We start from the raw sequence: 21,598 nt of genomic DNA, 5'->3' as shown, positions 1-21,598 counted from the left end.
TGCACAGTGCCCTAGGTTCCATCCTTGGGACCACAAATAAAAAAAGTGTGTGCATGTATCAAGTGACCCTTTTTTTTTTTTTTTTCCTTAAATCAAGCTGCCAGAATATTTTGGTCTTTTTATAATGACATCTCTCTACACTAGACCACTTACTTTGGTGTATTTCTGAGGCCTATCAAATAACCGTAGTCATTTCCTCCACTTCTTTTAGTATCAGAGAAATTCCACTCACCAATATCCTGGCCACTTTTTCCTGGTAATATTCAGATTATTTGCTAATAGGAACAGCTCTTCCTGATTTGCCTGGTGCTATTATCAGTCCCACTGAAAGCACCCCATCCTCAAAACACTTCCAGCAAATGGCTGGTTATACTGGGACCAAAAGATATTTCAGCCTTGCTGTCTTCTTCAGGACACTGCAGTTAAGTCACTGGCTCTTTCTAAAATAATACTGAGCTTGAGATAACTATTTCTTCTAGCATCTTTTTTAAATTGGAAGGTGGAGTGAAAGGTGGAGGTGTATATGTTGGTGCACATGCCATAGCACACTAAGAGAGATCAGAAAGACAGCTGTGTGTAGTTCTCTTCCGCCTGTATGTGCATGTGAGAGATCCGGTTCAGCTTGCCACACTTGCTTGGCAAGTGCTTTCACCTACAGAGCCAGCTCACTGTTTGGTTGTTGCTTTTGTTTGGTTGGGTTTTGGTTTTGGTTTTTTGATAATAGGGTTTCTCTGTGTAGCCCTGGAACTCACTCTGTAGACCAGGATGGCCTCAAACTCAGAGATCCACCTTCCTCTGCCTCCTGAGTCTGGGATTAAAGGTGTGCGCCACCACCTGGCTTTTATTGTTTTATGGCATATATAAACCAATCTGGGGCTTTGATCTCTTTTAGAAGCCTCTTTCTTACTGATCTTTGATCGTAGAAATTTTTTTTTAATTCTGTCATCTAGTGTTGGACACTATGTCATCTTATTTTTCAGCTGTGTATCATTTACAGATGATAATCCTATTTTGTGCATCCTACTGTCTTTTAACTAAGAAACTGAACGTGGTAAGCCTGGTACAGAGTTCTGCAAACCATATAAAAAATTGTACTTAAGTTAAGAGTGGCTGTAGTGGCAACACTTGAAGAGACTAAAAAGCAGGAAGATCCAGCATGGACTACACAGGGAAGCTCTCCCAGAAACAAGTATTTTACCAACTTCAGTGTTTGAGGCCATCACTCAGTCAGTAAAGTCGATGCTGTGTCAGCATGAGGACCTGTTTGTGCTCGCCAGATAACATGTAAAAAGCCAAGTATGATAGTGTCCACTCGTAAGCCCAGCCAGCACTATAGGGGGCTGGGGACGGATGCATCCCTGGAGCTCCCGGCAAGTCAGCCTAACCTACTTGGCAAGCTGTGAGCCAGACTGTCTCCACAAAACAAGGTAGATGGCACCTAAGGAACAACAGCTAAAGTTGACTTCCACACATACTCAGACAGCAGGTGCGCGCGCACACACACACGCGCGCGCACACACACATGCATAGTGCATAGTGCATACACTGTCACAGAACTTCATTTAACAAAACTCACAAGGTCATCTGTGGTGATTCATCCAAAAATCCCATCACTTAAGAGGCTGGCAGCAGGCAGATTGAGAGTTTGAGGCCAGCCTGGCCTACTTAATATGAGACCTATGTCTGAGGAACAAAACAAAAAGATTGCTCAATCAATTAAAATGTACCTAGGACCAGGGGTGATGGTGTACTCCTTTAATCTCAGCACTCTGGAGACAAAGGCAGGAGGATCTCTCTGAGGTCGAGGCCAGCCTGGTCTACATAGCAAGTCCCAGGGCAATCAAGACTTGATGTTGTCTCAAAAAAAAACAAAAATCCATGTACCTAGGGAACGCTAGATGTGTGGCTCAGGGTAGAGTTCTTTCCTTGCATGGAAAGAAACTATGTTAAATCTGGCACCACAAACCAGAAAAGGAGGATTTCCTAGGTGTTTTCTGCTCCACCTGACATTTCTGGGTCACAGTTGACAAAGCTACATGAAAACTTCTGTCAGCAATACTGAACTTGGTATGGTGGCACACACCTTTAATTCTAGCACCTAGAAAGCAGAGGCAAGCAGAGCTCAGTGAGTTTAAGGCCAGCCTAAACTACATAGTGAATTCCAAGCCAACCAGGGCTACATAGTGAGACCCTGACTGAAAAAAAAAAATGCAACTTAATTCCTGTTGTTAATTATTCTTGCTGTACTTTGGTGATGCCCTACCAGTGTGGAAATCTTATCACAAAAGAGCATTGTAGTTTGATGTTGTATAATTCTTGTCAAGGATTCATTGTCCACTTGACTAGTTTGGTTTTGTTGGGAGACGGGGTGTTGACCACCAGGCTGGCCTAGAACTCATTGTGGAGACAGGGCCTGCTTTTGCCCTCCAAATGTTAGGATCAAAACAGAGCTCTACTGTGGCAAACTTTTAATGATCTAGAATCTGTATAGAACCATTCTTTTTTGTCTCAAATGGGACACCGTATATTCATTGACAGTGTCTTGTAGTTTTGGTGTTCTGACTTGTTTCCATTTCTCGTGGATTTGTAAGTGCTGGTTATGCTACAGGTGTCTTCAGTTTAACCATTGGGTGGAACGTTAACATATGGATTTTTTTGTTTTATTTTCTCTCTCTCTTAGATAGTACTAAGGATTAAACTTAGACCTCATGCATGCTAGTGCTCTGCCACTGAACTGTATCCCAGCCCACTTTTTTCTGAGACAGGATTTTACTTAGGTACCCACGCTGGCCTTGAATTCACTCTATAGCCTAGGGAAACCTTGAACTCTTAACCCATCTGACTTGGCCTGCTTGCATAGCCAGGCCCAGCTCTGTTTGAATTTTTTTAATTTTGGTTTGTGTAACATGTGTTTATGTAATTCTGCTTTTCGGGCTATTGGTCATTATGTAATGCCCATAAGAAGCTAAGTTGTCTCTTACCCTGACTTCTGCCTCATACTTGGAGCCTGCCCCATCCTTCTGTGTCCCCTGGACAATTTTAAAGGCTTTTGCTATAATTTTGTTAATCCTCAATTGTGTTGTACTCCTTTTAGTCTTTTGTTCATAATCCTTTTAAAAGCTGAAATTCATAATATATCATATATCATATATATATATATATATACATATATATCAGTACATACAAAAATGCCAACCACATAATAAGCATTAGGAAAATGTTAGTTGAAAACAAGCATGCGTGCTCACTCTCACACGTGCGTACATGCCCTTTCACTCCCTCCCTCTCAGTCCCTCTTCTCCGCCCTCCCTCCCTCTCCATACACTCAGTTTTGGGATTACAGACATGCCTCTTGACCTTTTTAAAGCCTTTAGGACTTCAGGAAATTTTCAGGCTTTATAGACCCCCACCACCACTACCACCATGTATAAGAGAGGGAAGAAAGCTCGTTGCTGATTTTTAGCTAAATACCTCTAGACAGGTAGAGAGATTTGATTTTACTATATGATCTTTCATACGGATGTTCTCGTTTTATTAATTAGCTACCTGTGAGATGTGTGGGATGGTCGGTGTACGAGACGCTTTTTACTCTAAAACAAAACGTTTCTGCAGTGTTTCCTGTTCACGAAGTTACTCGTCAAACTCTAAGAAGGCAAGCATTCTGGCCAGACTTCAGGTAACGGTACAGAAACCTTCTTATTCTTCCTGTTTCCCACGGCTTTCACTTCCCTGTGATCTGAGTATGGTTCACTGCACTCCACCTCTGTCCACTCAGCCACACTTTTAGGAAATGTATGAGCCACGAGTAATATAAATTGGAGTATCCTATATGATGGAGACAGGCTGTCCAAAATGAGCTGTAAATTAACTTTATAAATTAACTAAAAAGACCTTTTTCCACATAAGTACAATTAAACACCTTGTTATATGTAGACAATACAGCCATTTTCTCTTATGCTCCCTCCCCAGTGTTTCCTTGAGTTAATATCAAGGTAGAATCACCATTTTGGTGAAAATGATATATTTTGGGGTTTTTCTGTTTTCTTTTGTTTGTTTTTTCCTCATCATGTGCTGTATTTTGGTTTTTGTTCTTTGTTCTTGGGATTTTTGTTGCTGGTGATAAACCCCAACTTTGTGCGTGATAGGCAAGTTCAACTTTGTACTTTTGAGTGCAGCCAATTTGATACCTTAACCAAATATGTTTGCTAATATAACTCACATTTTTAAAAACATCCATGAAATGAAAAGAAAATCATCTTTTAAATGTATATTAGCACCTACAGAACCCTGGAGTCTTGACTACTTGACTAAGCTGTTACCGTACCATCTAAAAATTTCTTAAGGCATTAGAATACTGGTTTTTGTAATTATCTTTTGTATGGTCACAGTTTTCCTCTCACTTAACTTATTGTGATCATTACATAGCACTGAAGTTATTTAAATCCCTCAGATGAAGGAAATACATCACTTAGATGTATTTCTATATTTCAGATAGACAGTTATCCTGACTGTACCCAAATGGATGGCAGTTTGTCACACTGAATTTGGCCATGATCATTATGTCATTGACATTTTGCGTTAGCACTAAAGGTATAAACCTCAGTCACTTGCTCTTTGAACATTCAGTTGTCTTCTCTTACCATATCAGTAGCAATGCTTCGCAGCTGCATGAGTGAATAACACTGATTCTGTCTACTCTAAGAAGAGGTCAAGTATCCACCACAGCCTATATTTTAACATTTTGTGGGATATAATTTTTATTAACATATTAATTCGCATATTGCTGTTTTAGTCTGCACCAGCTCTGCTGCCCATATTAGATAACTACATTGTAGCAGAACAAAAAGAAAAACCTCTCATGTTAAAATTCCTTGTATGTTTCCTCTGCTTTAATAATTTTCTAAACCCTCAATATTTAAGCAGAATGAGTAGTATGCAATCATGTTAAATTTCAGTTGTGGAGGGGTGAAGAATTCTATTTACTTAACTTTTCTTGTTTCAGGGTAAGCCTCCAACAAAGAAAGCAAAAGTCCTTCAGAAACAACCTTTAGTTGCTAAATTAGCTGCCTATGCTCAATATCAAGCTACCTTGCAAAATCAAGCAAAGACAAAAGCAGGTAATTCTGGTGAGTGTAATAAAAGAGAAATATTATTCATCTGACTGGTTTCAAGTAATAGCATTTTAACCTTGGGTTGCATATGTTTTTTTCTGTTAGCACATTAAGACTGTGTGCTTCCTGGTATCAAGTGGTTGGTTGTTAATAATTGTAGAAGGGAGTACCTGACACACAAAGACATTCTAATGTGGGATAGTAATGGTGGTGGTAATGTGTTTGTAAATCCAAGTGGGACATCCCAAATTAGAAATAGGAAATTAGTTATTCATATTTATATTCATATTATTTGGTCAAGTTCTTTAATCTTTATGGGAAAACAAAAGTTATGATGAGAGTAGGTTTTGAAAAGAGGGTCTTGCTATGTGTCCCTAGAAGACTCTGATCTGGGGAAGGCACTTGTTTAGTGGTGGAGTACTCACCTAGTGCACAAGGCCCTCATTCAATTCCTAGCACCACCAAAAAAGAAAATCTGAAATCGAAAATAGTTTGAAATATGTGCCATTTAAGCACCAATAAAGTCAATGCAAATGCCTGAAAATCCATGGAACTCTGAAATGTGATATACTTTTGGTACCAAGTATTTAGAAAAGGTTTTTAACCAGTAAAAGCTCATGTTATTTGGAAAAACAAAACTTATGATGAGATATATGATGGGTTTTGAAAAGAGGGTCTTACTATGTGTCCCTAGAAGACTGACCCCGACCCCACCCACCCTCGCCACCACCTCTCAAGTGTTTTGAGTACTTTTCACCAAAAAACTTTCTTTTGGGTTTGTTCTTTTTGGGTTTTGGCTTTTTTGTTGTTGTTTGGTTGGTTGGTTGGGGTTTTTTATTTTGTTTTGTTTTGTTTTGTTTTTTGTTGTTGTTTCTTTGAGACAGGGTCTCTCTCTGTAGCCCTGGCTCTCCTAGAACTCATTTTGTAGACTAGGCTGGTATCAAACTCAGAGATCTGCCTGCCTCTGTCTCCAGAGTCTCTCAGGTGCTGGGATTAAAGGAGTGTGCCACTACAGCTGACTGGGTGGTAGTGCTCACCTTTAATCCCAGCACTCAAAAGGCAGGTGGAACTCTGTGAGTTCGAGGCCAGCCTGGGCTACAGAGTGAGTTCCAGGAAAGGCTCCAAAGCTACACAGAGAAACCTTGTCTTGAAAAACCAAAAAAAAAAAAAGAAAAGAAAAGAAAGAAAAGGAAAGAAAGAAAGGAAGAAAGAAAGAAAGACAATAAAATAATAATAATAACAACAACAACAGGCTCGCAAAGTGTAGCTAAGCAGGTAAAAGTTTAGAAACCTGAATTTAGTCCCTGGGCCCCCCACATGTTCCCCAATAAATGTTAAATAAACAAAGAACACTTTTTTTGGAAATCAAATGTTGGAGAATTATATCTAAGCTTCCTTTATTTCAGCAATCTCCGTGGAAGGCTTCAGCTGGGGTAACTACATCAACAGCAATAGCTTCATAGCAGCTCCAGTCACCTGTTTCAAACATGTGAGTATGGAATTTCTCCCTTACCATGAAATGTGTGATCTTTAATTCTGAAGAAACACCTCATCATCTTATCCTTAGAAAGGTTGTGTTATACAATAAATAAAAAATGTTTCTCCTTTATTAATTGTTATACCTAATAGTTAAGAATAACTTATGTTTTACAAGTAAAGTCTTCATGTTAGCCCAACAAAAAAGCCCTTTTTGAAGGCTTCTGAAGTGTTGTAGCTCAGTGGCAAAGCGATTGTGTAAATCATTCAAGGCCCTGTGTTTTGCCTCCAACATTAAAAAAAATTTTTTTAGTTGCAGGCTGGTGAAATGACTCAGCAGTTAAGAGAACTAGCTGCTCTTCCAGAGGACTAGGGTTCAATTCCCAACACCTACATGGTAGCTCACACTTGTCTGTAACTCCAGTTCCAGAGCTTCTGACATATATGCAGGCAAAACACCACTGTTTTTTAGTTACAGTATGAGTGATTTTGAACAATAAAAATTACCGGGTGGCAGTGGAGCATGCCTTTAATCCCAGCACTCGGGAGGCAGAGCCAGGCGGATCTCTGTGAGTTTGAAGCCAGCCTGGTCTACAGAGTGAGATCCAGGACAGACACCAAAAAACTACAGAGAAACCCTGTCTCAAACAACCCCCCAAAAAAAAGAAATTACTGTCTCAGCCAGTTTCCATGTTAAACCATATGAAACATAAAATATGTAGGAGTTCTGTAACAAAACTAGTTGGCTGCTAGCGGTATCATGTGGCTCAGCCTAACTCTTCCCAAGAACTGTGCGATTTGAACAAGTAATTTCTAAAAGAGGTGTCTTTCCTCCAGTTCTGTTTCTGCCTCCAAATGTAAAATCACACACCAAAGAAGCAACAGGAATGTTTTCTTGTGAGCTGGAGTAAGTGATCTGTGTCATTAAAAAACAGTTTGAGGGCTGGAGAGATGGCTCAGAGTTAAGAGCACTGGCTGCTCTTCCAGAGGTCCTGAGTTCAATTCCCAGCAACCATGTGGTGGCTCACAGCCATCTGTAATGAGATCTGGTGCCCTCTTCTGGTCTGCAGGCATACATGCAGACAGAACACTATAATAAATAAATAAATCTTTTTTTAAAAAATAAGTTTGAAAGGTGTTGTTTTCAGAGCATCTGATGTAAAAACAATGTATCAATATCATGTTATTTCACTTTGATTTATCTTTGGTAATTTACCCTAATATTTCTTAACCTGACATGATTAATTTATATTTAAAGACTGTCTACTGTGCATACATAAACAGAAAAGAAATCAGTACAGTTTTATTCTCAATTAGCATTTGCTAAGGGTTTTATTAAATAATAGCATGTGAACAAAACTGCACATACTTTCTTGCCAGCTTATTAATTCTCTAGTGTAAATGTATATTAAAGCCTGGTGCATTAATTTGTTTGTTTTCTTCCTTTAATATACAAATGTTAAGCTCTTTGTCTGTGGCATGCTGTCTAAGAGAACCTAAAATGCAACTTTTAGGTGCCTAGCCGAGAGTCAAGTGGATGATTTATGCTATACTCTTGATAATACAGACAGCCTGGGGAAGAACAAAGTAACACATATGGTTGCATTATGTACAACAGCTACAAAGAGAACTGCAGAGCTGGTGTGTCACTCACAGGACACCTACCCAGCCACACAGATCCTGTACTTAGCACTGCAGAGCATAAAGCACAAACTAAGTTCTCACGGTGTTGCTCTGTGGTGCTGAGATGCTCAGAATTCCATAGTAAGTCTTCATCCCAGATTCCTGACACACTTGTCTGTTGTCTCTTTTTAAATGGCTTTCATCTTTCTTTAGATCTTCTTTTTAATGTTTTATGTCATAAACTAGGTCAAGCCTTTTTATATAAGTAACCAGAATATTTTAAAAATAGCATTCAAGGTCCTGAAAGTGTATTTCAGTTCCTGTCCATACCTTTTAAAAGTTATACTGAATGAAGTTGAGTACATCTCTTAAAATAATTGTTGGTTGATTTTGCTTACAGCTTTGCTATTTTAAGATTGAAATGGTCATAGGGCAGATAATTCTACCTTGGAAATAAGTACAATTCCAGAAAGGAATGGAAAAATGAATACTAAATTAAGAGTTGTGGTTATGTCAAGGGGAGCTGTTTGAATGGGGTTGGAGATAGTAATAAAGGACCTATTTTATGATTTAAAGTTCAGTTCAGGATCTGGGTATGGTAGCATATACTTATAATCCCAGCACTTGGGTGTTGGAAGCAGGAGGATCCAAGAGTTCAAGGCTAGCCTTGGGTACATAGTGAGTTCAAGACCAGCAGTAAAGGATATTCTATGGCATAGAGTGGAGCAGCTAACTTATTAATAAGGATAATGTGACATCTTCCTTTCTCACTCAGAATGAACCATCTGTCGGTTATGTGGAGCCCATCCCTGTTCCACTCACTTTTTTTTTTTTTTTTTTTTTTGACAGGGTTTTCTTTGTGTAGTTTTGGTGCCTATCCTGAATCTCGCTCTATAGACCAGGCTGGCCTTGAATTCACAGAGATCCACCTATCTCTGCCTCCCAGGAGTGCTGGGATTAAAAGTGTGTGCCACCACTGCCGGCCCACCTGTCTTTACTGCTTCCTCCTTATCAGAGAGGAAAAGCTTTGTCTTAGTACATTGCATTTGCTCTGTTGCTTTGATCAACATTTCAGGTGAAGCCATTTGATTTAAGAGGTAGAACTCATGCTAAACTCGATTTTATTCTTCACAGTTGACTCTCCAGTCTTCTCCTGGAGATCATTTTCTATCTTGTCTCTAAGAGAAGTTACTGGCTTGGGCTGTGGAAAGTCTCTTACCAGGAATTACTGGGAGCAGAAGACCCTGTCTCATAGCACCATCTCTCTAAGACTTAACATCTTCTCTAACAGGTTTTCTTCTTAAGAGACCCACGTCTGCTCTCTAACCCACTTGGGTATCAAATAGGAACCTTCTTGCTGGTAGAGATTCTTTTTCAAACCTAATTTATAAATACTCATCTCTAATATATGATGCAGAGGCAAAGCTGTTCTGGTTGAAATAGGAGTTATGAGTGTGTTAACAGAATCCTGACTGCCTAGATTCTCCAGTTAAACCAACCTCTTCTCAAGTAAGGGTCCAAATACCCTATTGTCAGCACTTTGTTTTAAGTCAGATATTTTCAAGTATGAAATTCTTTAAATTTCTGTAAATGAAGTTCCACAACATACGTTGTAAGACTAGATAGCTCAGCAGTTAAGCTCATACACTGCTCTTTCAGGATTCAAGTTCTGTTCCCAGTACCCATGTTGAGTGTTTCAGAACTGCCTGTAACTCCAGCTCCACAGAGATCTGATGCCTATGTCCTCCATGAGCACCTACATACACATACACAAAGCCAGACATACATAAACATAATTTAAAATAAAAATATCTTAAGAGTCAAGCATTGGTGGTACACATCTGTAATCCCAGTGCTCAGAAGGATAAACCAACGGGGCGGCCATCGTATTGGCAGCCAGCCTAAGATGTGTACTCAGTACCAGGCCAACAAGGTGACATAGCATGACTTTGTCTAATAAATAAACAAAGACTCTTTGGAACCAACCTTGGTGCTGTAGCCCTGTAATCTCAGCTACAAAAGGATCACAAGTTTAAGGCAATTTGATGAGACCTCATTGTCACCAAAAGAAAGAAAGATAAGTTTACAATGAAAATTGAGTCCCTTTTGTCCTTTCCCATATTATTTCTTACCTAATAAAATCTGACTCAGACTTCAATCACAGCAAGAAACTACATTGATTGGTTTGGCAGAGCAAATTGGTCTCTAGTCATTATCTGCTTAACTTTGGCAGTCCTAAGTTGGAAATCACTGAATTGGATAATAAAATTTTTACTAAATCATAAATTAACCAGATACAGTGGCACATACTTGCTTTCCCAGGAGTCAGAAGGCTGAGGCAAGAGCACTGTGAGTTCCAGGCCAACCTGGCTGCAGTGTGAGACTATCAAAAACCTCAAAACAAGGGAGGAAAAATAAGATCTTTAATGTGTAGTCAGAAAGATGGCAGCTTCTTCAAAATACTTTAGCTTACCTAGACCATCTCTTAAATAAAGCTTTACTACTTTTTTGAGAAGCTGGGTTGTAATTTTAAACTTATTTCATTTTCGTAATTTAAAGTCCTTAGTTCTTTTTCAGTTTACTTTTGTTATTTTAATTATGTATATGTTTACATGTGAGTATGTGCACATAAGTACAGATGCCCATGGAAGCCAAAGCTGTCAGATCCTCTGAAGCTGGAATTACAAGTGGGTATGAAACACCTGGAGAAACAAACTAAAGTCCTCTACAAAGGGAGTATGCACTGAGCCCTTTCTTAGTTCTTGGGTGGTAGTAGCCACACAAGGCAAAATAAAACAAACGAACAAAAAGAACTCATAATTATATATTAACTATATACCACTTAGATAATGCTCTGTAGATTTCAGCAGATTCGCAGATATTTATCTGGGTGGGGGACGGTTGGCAGAGAATTGAGATGGGTTTCTCACTATGTAGCCCAGGCTGGCCTAGAACTTAATCTTCTTGCTTCAGCCTCCTAAGGGATTATAAAGGTGTGCCATCGTGTGTAGCTATGTTATGACTTGGAACTGGGGGTGTGGGGGGCAGTGCCGGGTTTTGTGGTAGCAGGTGGGGGTGGGGATGATTTATTGATGGGTTAATTTTCAAAGCAGGATCTCTGTAGACGAGACCACTCTGGAAATCATGGCAGTCCTCCTGCCTCAGCTTCTTTTTTTTGTTGGTATTAGAGACATGGTTTACCACACCTAGCTTATACTATGACTTTAAAGCTGTTAGTTTGACCTTTTCATTCTGCCTCCATGAGTATACCTTGTATCACTTATATAATACAGTCTTTCTGTTATTTTTTTTCTCTGACCTGAGTGCGGCTTTTTTGAAGAAATAAGTTTTTATTCATTTACTTGCAACATGTGTCAGATATACTTGTTTTGTTTTAATGGAGAGACGGCTCAGTGATTAAGAGTACTGGCTGCTCTTCCAGAGGTCCTGAGTTCAATTCCCAGCATCCACATGACAGCTCACAACAGTCTGTAACTGCATTTCCAAGGGATCCAACACCCTCACCCATGCATGAATGCAGACAAGACACCAATCCACAGAAAATAAAATTTAAAAAAGAAAGAAAAGAAAAACAGAAGGCCTTTGTAGTAATTTTTTTGTAGCAAAATTCATGGTATGATTTCTCAAATACATGTTTATTAGGAATATTATTCAACTAAAATTACCTTTTAGGTTGACTCACAGAAAGAAAACATTAGAAAATGCATGATATAACTTCATCTCCTTTATAATTAAAGATAGAAGCTCCATGTGTCATCTTAGATTATAAAAGAGGTGGCTCAGCAGTTAAGAGTACTTGTTACTCTTTCAGGGGACCCAGGTTCAATTCCCAGCATCCACATACTGGCTCACAGCCTTCTGTAACTATAGTTTCAGAGCATCCAAACCTTTATGTCTTCTGAAGGCACCAGGAACAAACACTCATGCAAGCAAAACATTCATGTACATAAAACAAAGATAAATAATTCTAATCTTTGTGGCTGGAGAGATGACTCAGTGGTTAAGAGCACTAGCTGCTCTTCCAGCGGTCCTGAGTTCAATTCCCAGCAACCACATGGTGGCTCACAACCATCTATTATGGGATCTGATGCCCTCTTCTGGCATAAAGGCATACGTGCAGATAGCATGTTCATATACATTAAATAAATAATAGATCTTTAAGAAAAAAGAAAACTTGAGTTCATTTCTGGCACTTAGTGTTCCACCTAAGCTAACACTAACATGAAATACATTCTCTACAAAGGCAGAGAGCCCCCATACTAAAAATCACCTGCCATAGGTTTTCAGGAAAACCTAATTTAAAGGAAGCCTAAGTAAACTAAATGAATGTCTTAACTTCGGACTCTATCCCAGAGTGGATTTTGTTTTTCTTTTGGTATCTCATAATGATTAAACTATGTTTTGTTTTATTTTAATTTGGCAGTTTTAAAACCCAAGTGTGGTGGTGCATACCTGTAATCTCATCACGTAGAAGGCTTCCTTGTTTGGGAAGCTGAGGCAGGAGGATCACAGCGAGTATACGGCTAGTTTGGTCTGCATACTTCCAGGCCAGCCTAGGCTACAGAGTAAGACCTTGTCTCAAAAAAAAAAAAAAAAAAAAAAAGACATCAAATTAGTGACTTCTGCTTTCTTTAACCATATGTGTAGCCTTTTTCTCAGGCGTTCTCAAACATTTCATTTTCCTTTTGTATTTTCCTTGCACTCCCCATCTCTATGCTGCCCTCACCCCCACTCCACCCCCAATAGATCCTGGTGTCAGATCAAAAGGTGAGTATGATTTCTGGAGAGAATAGGTTGGAGGTTTTGTTTTGTTTTGTTTTGTTTGGGTAAGGGCAGAAGTTGAGATAGAGCCTTGCTATGTATCCCAAGCTAGCTTCAGACTCAAAAAGTTCCTGCCTCAGCCTCCCACGTGCTGCGATTACAGATGGGCAGCACTGTGCCTGACTTTTTTCCTTGTCTTTTTTGACCAAACATTATTTCATCTTTTACTAATAGGTACACTTTAGTAATCAAGTACTTTTTCGTTTGGAGATACAGTAATGGTGGATTTTGCTTTATCATGGGGATGAATTCTTTCTTGATTTCCTACCTGCAGCTTCAGGTCTAACCTCTGCTCATTTATACTCTCTAAAGATTGAGTGTGGTTATCAAAAGTTGGAGGTTAGCAGTGCTGTAGAAGGAAATTGTTATTTCTGTATGCATCATGTGTGCCCTCTTACATGTCTGAATACCAGTCATCTGGGCTGTTGGACTAGCTGGGAATGTCCTCAAAGTGAAGGAAATAAGACTTCCTGCCAGGTTATTTTCCTTCAGATAGATAGGTTATCATACATTTGTGTTGGGGACCCCTCAGCATTTGGATTTGGCCATCTCTACAGGACCTGATGACAGCTTACTTTGCAGGGAAGGAGAGTCGCTCCCAGATAGCTCTCACGAGTGGCCCTGGAGCAGGAAGTGGTGGAGCAGATCTTCCTTGTTTGGGAGGAGCCTGAGGTAGACCTCGCATCCTGAGTCTGGAAGGTAAATTTGTTGTTACCTGTAAATGATGGTTCTGCTAGTTCATGCTATACCAATCCAGACTTCAGAGGTATCCCTCCTGCCAGCAGGAGAAGACAAATGACTTAGATGAAGATGGCTGTCAAGCCCTGGGTCATTCCGTCTTCCACACTTCAAAGAATTTTTTTTTTTTTTTTTCAAAAAAAGGGCAGATTTATCTATGAAATCACTATCATTTCAACACATCGAGCACATACTTTGTTATAACTGTAGTGCTCTATCTTGTTGATGTTTGTTTCTTTTTTTTTTTTTTTTTCATAGAGTGAACCATATGGATTGGTTTAAGAGGGCCTAGCAGAACCACAACCTTACAGGCAAGAACAAATGTCACTTTCTGCTACTTTCTCCTATACCAATCCAGACTATAGGGACCAAACCAAAGATCTCCCACTCAAGTGAGCATTGCCTTTTTTTTTTTTTTTTTAAGAAAATATTGATACTTCTTTAATAAATAGCACTAAAAAGTATTTTCTTCAAAGATAATACTGAAGCTTTAAAAAAAAATCAGCACAACAGATTGTCAAGTCTAGCTCAGAAAGGAGTCCTGTATGCAAATTTCATTTAGCATTGTGCCCAACTAACCTGTACCTTCTCAGCATAACCACAGCTCTTCTCAATAAAAAACAAATTAACAGATTTGGCAGTCAAGCAAAGAGTAGCTACCCTCCTTGAGTTTCATGCAGCTTTGTGCATGCAATTACCTGCACCGATCTTCTCTGATTGCTAAGCCTTACAAGAAATGAGTATATGGTCTTTGTATTTTGCATTTATATATGTTAGCTTAGTTTGTGCTACATGTCTTCCTTCTAGCCTCTCCTTTTCTGATCATATCTGCTGGCAATAGGGATGGCCCTACAGTCTAGAATGATGTAGGGGGAGGTAGCAGAACCTGAAGGGTCCAGTCTTCCTGTTTAAAAAGGAAAACCAGGCATGGTGGCACACACACCTATAACCCTAGCACTTGGTTGGGGGGAGGGCTGTGGCAGGAGCATTGCAAAGTGGAGGCCAATGTGATAGAATGGCAAATTCCAGGCCAACTTGAGTTACATAGCAAAACCCTGTGTCAAAGGGGGAGGGGGTAGTTTTGTTTTTTCCTTCCCTCTTGGAAAGATGTATATGTGTTCCTTCCCCCATAATCACAAATAATTGAGATTGGACGTGTCTCTAAGTTGTTAAGGTATACTCATTGCTTGCTACTCAAAGAGTTAGCCATTAACTGATTTTGTCTTTGGTTTCTAGCTCTTAGTTCACTATTATTTGACATTCTGTTTCCTTCAGAAATTTGTAACTGTTTGTAGAGGGCAGGAGTTAAATATTGCTTTAGACTGACTTTATTTTGGGTTACCATCAAGGTATAAGGGGCATTCCTTCTGTGGAATAAATACATTTTCCCAATATCTATATTTGCTAGTTCATGTCTATGCTTGCATATCTTTTAATTTTGAGGCTGTTTTGTTTTCACCTGATTGATTCATATTATTAGGCCTTCTGGAACCTCACCTTATCCTTTTATTTATGTCCAGTGTTCTACATTTCATGGAAACCTAATTATCTAGGGCCACAGAGACTAGAATTATCAGCACTAATGAATAATTATAAACTCGTGTACTTGACTTAATTTACTATTGCATAAAGCCCAAGTAATTGTGTATTGCCTTGCAGTTTAAGGACTCAGGAATGGAAACGTTACCTTTTGGGGAGTGTGATTGTTATACTCTTAGGTAGTTTTCTCAGTTGCCATCTTAACCAGTAGTATGGAGACCAGTGATCAATATCTCCAACATTGGAAGTATTCTTTTCATAGTAATTGTTGCATAAGAAATTTTGAGATAATAAGTTATTTAACAATTTACTGCAGGCCTCGTTTCCCAAATCCCTTCAACTTCCCCCTAATGACTTTCCCACTGCTTTTTCCTGTCCGTCTGAATAGACTGTATTTACATTCTATGGATTTAACTTAAATTTGAAATACAGATGCTTGTTTTATTTGTACAGATCACATTGAAACCTGTTAATTGTAATTAATTTTTTCCTACTCTTGGGCAAGATCTTTAAAAGTTGAGGGTTAAAATATTTTCATTCAGTACGCATTAAAAACACTAAATTCCTCAAGTCACCTTGATTTTATGATGTTGGCCAAGTTTGTAATTTGGGTTTTAGAATAATTATTACTTAAATGTCACATTCGGGCTTGAATTTTGACGTCAATGTGGATCTAATAAGTGCAGATTCTGTCTTCTGTATTGAATTTGTTCCTTATCCTGGCTTTCTCCAAGTAGAATTCTTTACAACAAGGAATAGAAACTATACGTCAAGAAAAGATGAATGGATTAAAGTGACATTTTTATGTGAATATTCCATTATTGATACTATTTTAAATGGTGTTTTGTGCTTATGTTACTAAGATAATAATTTAATAATTTTTGTATGACAGGCACCTATGGGGACCTGCTGGGGTGATATCTCAGAAAATGTAAGAATAGAAGTTCCCAATACAGACTGCAGTCTACCTACCAAAGTCTTCTGGATTGCTGGAATTATAAAATTAGCAGGTGAAAAGCATACATGATGATTTACTAGAAAATGCCAGGGATACAAACTTGTTAAATTAAAAAAGAGTATAAATTTTGCGGGTATTACCAAATAAATAATATATGTGTAGTAGGAGTTGGCAGATTTTTTTTTTATAAATAGCTAGACAATAAGTATTTTTGGATTTGTAGGGTTTGCAGTTATTACACTACCATTTCCCCCACTTTAACATGTGAACAGCTGTAGCAAGATATAAACAAATGGATATAACTGTAGAATTTTATTCATGAAATTGAGTCTCAGAAAGCTATTACATCTTTATCTGAAGGAAATACTGTTCCTTCAGTTCTTTCTAGCCATTTAAAAAAAAAATCTTCCAGGCGGTGGTGGTGCCTGCCTTTAATCCCAGCACTCAGGAGACAGGCAGATCTCTGTGAGTTTGAGGTCTGGTCTACAAAGTGAGTTCCAGAACAGCCAGGAGTGTTACACAGAGAAACCTGTCTCAAAACAACAAAAAAAAATCAGGCAGTTGGCCAGACCAACTGGGTGAGCTTTATCTCCAGCTTGTCTCCCTATAACACTCTGAATATTGCTTTACTATACAGCCTATAGAGTTACCTAAAAGTGGCTTTGGTGCCATGTGTAATGGCCAGCACTGGGAGGCAAAGGCAGGTGGATCTCTTAGTTTGAGGCCAGCCTGGTCTATGGAGCGTGTTCCAGATCAGCCAAGCCTATGTAATAGAAAGAAAGACCTTGTCTCAGAAAAAAAACAAAAAAGTGTCCTGGATGGGTGGGTGAGGGGATAAATTCGAGACCTTGTGTTCTACTAGGCAAGGCCTCTGACAGTAAGCTGCATCTCTACCCCCTGAAAATAATTCTGATTACACTTTCCTCTTCCAGCGTCATCAGTAGCGTCTTTATTCTTTAAGGTAGTCGCAGCTTGCAACTTCACCCTGACAGGTTTTTTTTGTTTTTTGTTTTTTAATAGCTTCCCCAATATAAATGATCAGTTAACATGAAGCTGTTCTTTCTTTGGAAGTTTTTTTTTTATCTCATCCATGCCTTTGATCACTGTGGCAAGAGTCCAGGCTGTGTCTTCTCCTATCCACTTCAATCTTAGGTCTTTTCTTTAAGACATCTGTCTACATAAGCATTCTTCTGTTGTTTGCTGTGCTATAATTCACAACAGCATTTATGTCCCAGATGTTTGAGATACCTGCCTGTAAATAGTTCAAAAGATCAGCACATTTACTGTCAGAATTATACCTAATTACTGATATTGGTTTTATATTTCTGTGTTTTCTGTTTGCCTCATATATCTTCTAAGTCACTTTGCTATTTTGGTAGTAAGCCTCAGAGAAGGCAAGAAAATCCCCCAAAAATTTATAGCCCAGCTAGCCTGGCATACCATGGCAAACAACAAAAAGACCCTATCTCAAACAGGGTAGAAGGAGAGGACTAACACCTGAGATTGTCCTCTCACACAACCCAAAACAAACCTGTAAGAACTGTTTCAGACATTGATCACACTTAACATTCTAGCACTTGGGAGGTAGAGGGAGGAGCAGAAGGTTGTCTCCAGCCATGTTGTACTCAATTTGATGCCAGCTTCATCTACATGAGACCCTATCTCAAAAGAAAAAGAAAACTACACATTCTCATGAAGTTATCTCACCATTTGTTTTCACTGAGGTGTTCCCCCTTCTTAGAATTTGAGAAATTATAAATTGAAATGCAGAGGGAGAAGCTATGCTCTGAAAAACTGTCCTTTAGTAAAGGGATTTAGTTAAGGGATTCTCAAAGTTGGACCATAGTCCAACAGGATCAGTATTCTCAGGGACTTAGAAGTATAGATTGTCCACACCAATCCCTGGCATGGGAGGGAGCCCCTGGAAGGTACTACCCTCTGCTTATAAACAACGACAGGCAGTTCTGCTACAGAGGGAAAGCAGAGTTTGACGCCATCACCCTAGGGGCTGGCTGAATCATTGTAGTTTCGTTATCTTACTATGTAATGATCATTTTGTGGGTTTTAGGTTACAATGCCCTTTTGAGATATGAAGGATTTGAAAATGATTCTTCTCTGGACTTCTGGTGCAATATATGTGGGTCTGATATTCATCCAGTTGGTTGGTGTGCAGCCAGTGGAAAACCTCTCGTTCCTCCTAGAAGTAAGTAGCCTCATGACCATTTTATTTTATTTTAAACTTGACACTCATTGATTTTAGAGGTATGAGTATTTTGCCTGCATGTATGTTTGTATGTATTCATACATGCCTGGCCCCACAGAGGGCATTGGAGCCCCCAGAGCTGTAGTTCTAGGCAGTTGTGAGCCACCTTGTGGGTGCTGCGAATCAAACCCCAGACTTCTGTAAGAGTCGCATGAGAGCAGCAACAAGTGCTCTAAACCACGGGGCCAACTCTCCAGCCCCGTGGTCATGTTCAACGTGTATATCTTAATGGTATCGTACACATAATATCCTCAAGTGAGAGAGAAATTAAAATATTTTTATGTCAAATAGTTTTTATGTTAGCAAAGCATACATACTTTCTCCACTCTTGCTACTTTTCAGCACCTTAATTCATACTCATGATTTCCAAAGAAACTTGTTAACCTTATTTTGTTTTGTTTTGTTTTAATTATTTTGTAAAACAGTTCTGTTTACTAAAGGATAACTAGCTATTTCTTTTGTTTCAGCTGTTCAACACAAATACACAAACTGGAAAGCTTTTCTAGTAAAAAGACTTACTGGTGCCAAAACGCTTCCTCCTGATTTCTCACAAAAGGTAAAAATAGGATCATTATGAATTGAAGAGCTCTTTTAAAAGACTTACTTAGAAGAATTTTTAAAGAATTATAATTTCTGAACCATTAAATATCAAGATATATGTTCAGAAAGGATGGCTCATACTTACGTCAGTACTCCAGAGACTGAGGCAGAGAGATGGCCATAAGTTTACAGTTAACCTCTAGACTAAAAAATGAAACCCTATTCCCCAAAACAAAACAAGAGCCTGGCATGGTGGTGTGCATGTTTAATCCCTGTACTTAGGAGGTAGAGTCTGGTGAATCTCCATGAGTTCAAGGTCAGTCTTAACTGCATAGCAGGTTCCAAGACAGCCAGGGCTAGTGAGATCTTGTCTCCAAAAAAGAAAAAATATATGTATATGTATACATATATGTATGTATGTATGTATATTTAATATTGACAGGGCAATATTGAAACTACTTGTATTCCTTTGTCATGAGTCTCAAATGGGATTTGTTTCTGTTTTTGTTTGAAGGTTTCAGAGAGTATGCAGTATCCTTTCAAACCTTGCATGAGAGTAGAAGTAGTTGACAAGAGGCATTTATGTCGAACGAGAGTAGCAGTGGTGGAAAGTGTAATTGGAGGAAGATTAAGGTTAGTGTATGAAGAGAGTGAAGACAGAACAGACGACTTCTGGTGCCACATGCATAGCCCCTTAATCCACCATATCGGGTGGTCTCGAAGCATAGGCCATCGATTCAAAAGATCTGGTAAGCAACTGTCACAAAAACTTGTGAAAGTATCAGTGAGGTTGAATAAACTACTTGGTTGTTTCTGCAAAGCTTAGATCAAAGATAGCGTTCTAGTTTGACTGTTATACTGTAATTACGGTACTAATTCCCTGTGTCCCTTCCTCTTCCTACCCAAATAATAACATTCCATGCATGAGGCCATGGATGTAATTTCTAGCACAAAAAAGAAAAGAAAAATTTAAATCTGTTTTTCCTCACAACTACAATTGTCTCATTCTTTTCTTGTCCAGACCATTTAAAGATGTGAAAGGATCTCATTTCCACTTAATTGTTATCTAAATGGCAAGATTAAGTTTAACTAGACATGATACTAAACACACAAAAACATTCTTCTAGAAATGCCTACCGGTGCAGGCTATGCAGGAGTGTAAGGCATGATTATCACTAATTCAAGGACAGCTTCAGCAATTTAGTGAGCTCCTGCCTCCAAAACAGCTGGGGAGATCAGTGTTAAGAATATTTGGCAGCTGGGTGGTGGTGGCACATGCCTTTTTAATCCCAGCACTCAGGAGGCAGAGGCAGGCGGATCTCTTGTGAGTTCAAGGCCAGTCTGGGCTACAGAGTGAGTTCCAGGACAGGCTCCAAAGCTACACAGAGAAACCCTGTCTCGTAAAAAAATATATATATATATTTGGCGTGTGTGAGGCGCTCTGTTCAATCTCCAGTACCACACCAAAAGGGGAAAAAAGCTTCTGATGTTGTAATTCCCTTACTGTAAAATTACCAGCATTGTAATTAACTGAAATGTAATAGCATGTGTACATGTGCTCTGAAGATAGAAAAGGCTATTAATATTACTCACCATCATATATGTAGAAGACATGGTTTTTTTGTTTTTGTTTTTGCCATATTTTAGAGTATTACATACCTTGTGAGTTTGAACCCTTCAAGGAAGCATGGGTTTTTTGATCTTCTCACAAATGCTGACAGATTAGTATGTAACTTTTCTTTGTAGATATTACAAAGAAACAGGATGGACATTTTGATACACCACCACACTTATTTGCTAAGGTAAGAAGTTTGTACAAGAGCCCTCATTTGTAAATTAGGTGGAAAGAGGGTTGTGGGGTTTTTCCTAAGATTATGGATATCACATATGCTCACTTAAAAAATTAAAATCTGTAATCCTTAGATGTCACAAATTCTTATTGTACTCATTCCTAAATTATGTGTACCTGTGTAAATTCTTTCTGTTCCCTAAACAAAGGGAATTACAACATTAGGTACATAAGAAAGGCATCTGGTAAATGTTTTCAAGTTGGAAATTTTGTGTTTGTTTCAAGACAGGGTTTCTCTATGTGACCTTGGCTGTCCTGGAACTTGCTGTGTAGACCAGGCTGGCTTTGAACTCAAAGATCCACCTGCCTCTGCCTCCTGAGTGCTGGGATTAAAGACATGCACCACCATCACCTAGCCAGAAATATTTTCATTATTAAAATGAACATTTAGGAGGCTGAAGCAAAAGAATTAACCACAAGTTTCATGCCAGCCTTTGCTACAGAGAATTACCCTGTCTCAGGGAGTTGGGGTCAGAGGCACATTTATGGGCCAGGTACTATTGCACATCCTGATGCTCTGAACATCTGTAAAAAGCCTGGTGCCGATACCATGGAGTGCATGTGTAATCTAAGCTCCCTACAGCAAAATGGGAGGTGCAGATGGAAGAATCGCCCAGAAGCTTACAGCTCATACAGCCTGCAGTACACAGTGCAGCAGA

General features: G+C 39.0%; 1 protein-coding gene across 14 annotated transcripts in view; it reads left to right on the top strand.

The window, feature by feature from the left end:
* The window catches only part of Mbtd1 (mbt domain containing 1), a 61,099-nt gene that overhangs the window by 23,934 nt on the left and 15,567 nt on the right, over window positions 1-21,598 (top strand). For 9 of the 14 annotated variants that reach the window (XM_037201155.1, XM_037201152.1, XM_037201154.1 and 6 more), the window contains 8 exons: window positions 3,543-3,682; window positions 5,003-5,126; window positions 6,518-6,600; window positions 16,222-16,339; window positions 18,356-18,490; window positions 19,018-19,106; window positions 19,605-19,839; window positions 20,837-20,892. In XM_037201155.1, the coding sequence (XP_037057050.1) occupies window positions 3,543-3,682; window positions 5,003-5,126; window positions 6,518-6,600; window positions 16,222-16,339; window positions 18,356-18,490; window positions 19,018-19,106; window positions 19,605-19,839; window positions 20,837-20,892 (980 nt within the window). The remainder of the gene's footprint in view (window positions 1-3,542; window positions 3,683-5,002; window positions 5,127-6,517; window positions 6,601-16,221; window positions 16,340-18,355; window positions 18,491-19,017; window positions 19,107-19,604; window positions 19,840-20,836; window positions 20,893-21,598) is intronic. The other 5 variants (XM_037201156.1, XM_037201144.1, XM_037201150.1 and 2 more) reach the window with 3 other exon arrangements.

This window comes from Peromyscus leucopus, chromosome 8b (genome assembly GCF_004664715.2).
Source record: "Peromyscus leucopus breed LL Stock chromosome 8b, UCI_PerLeu_2.1, whole genome shotgun sequence".
NCBI classification, from domain to species: domain Eukaryota; kingdom Metazoa; phylum Chordata; class Mammalia; order Rodentia; family Cricetidae; genus Peromyscus; species Peromyscus leucopus.
This window is presented reverse-complemented; position numbering and strand designations above follow the sequence as displayed.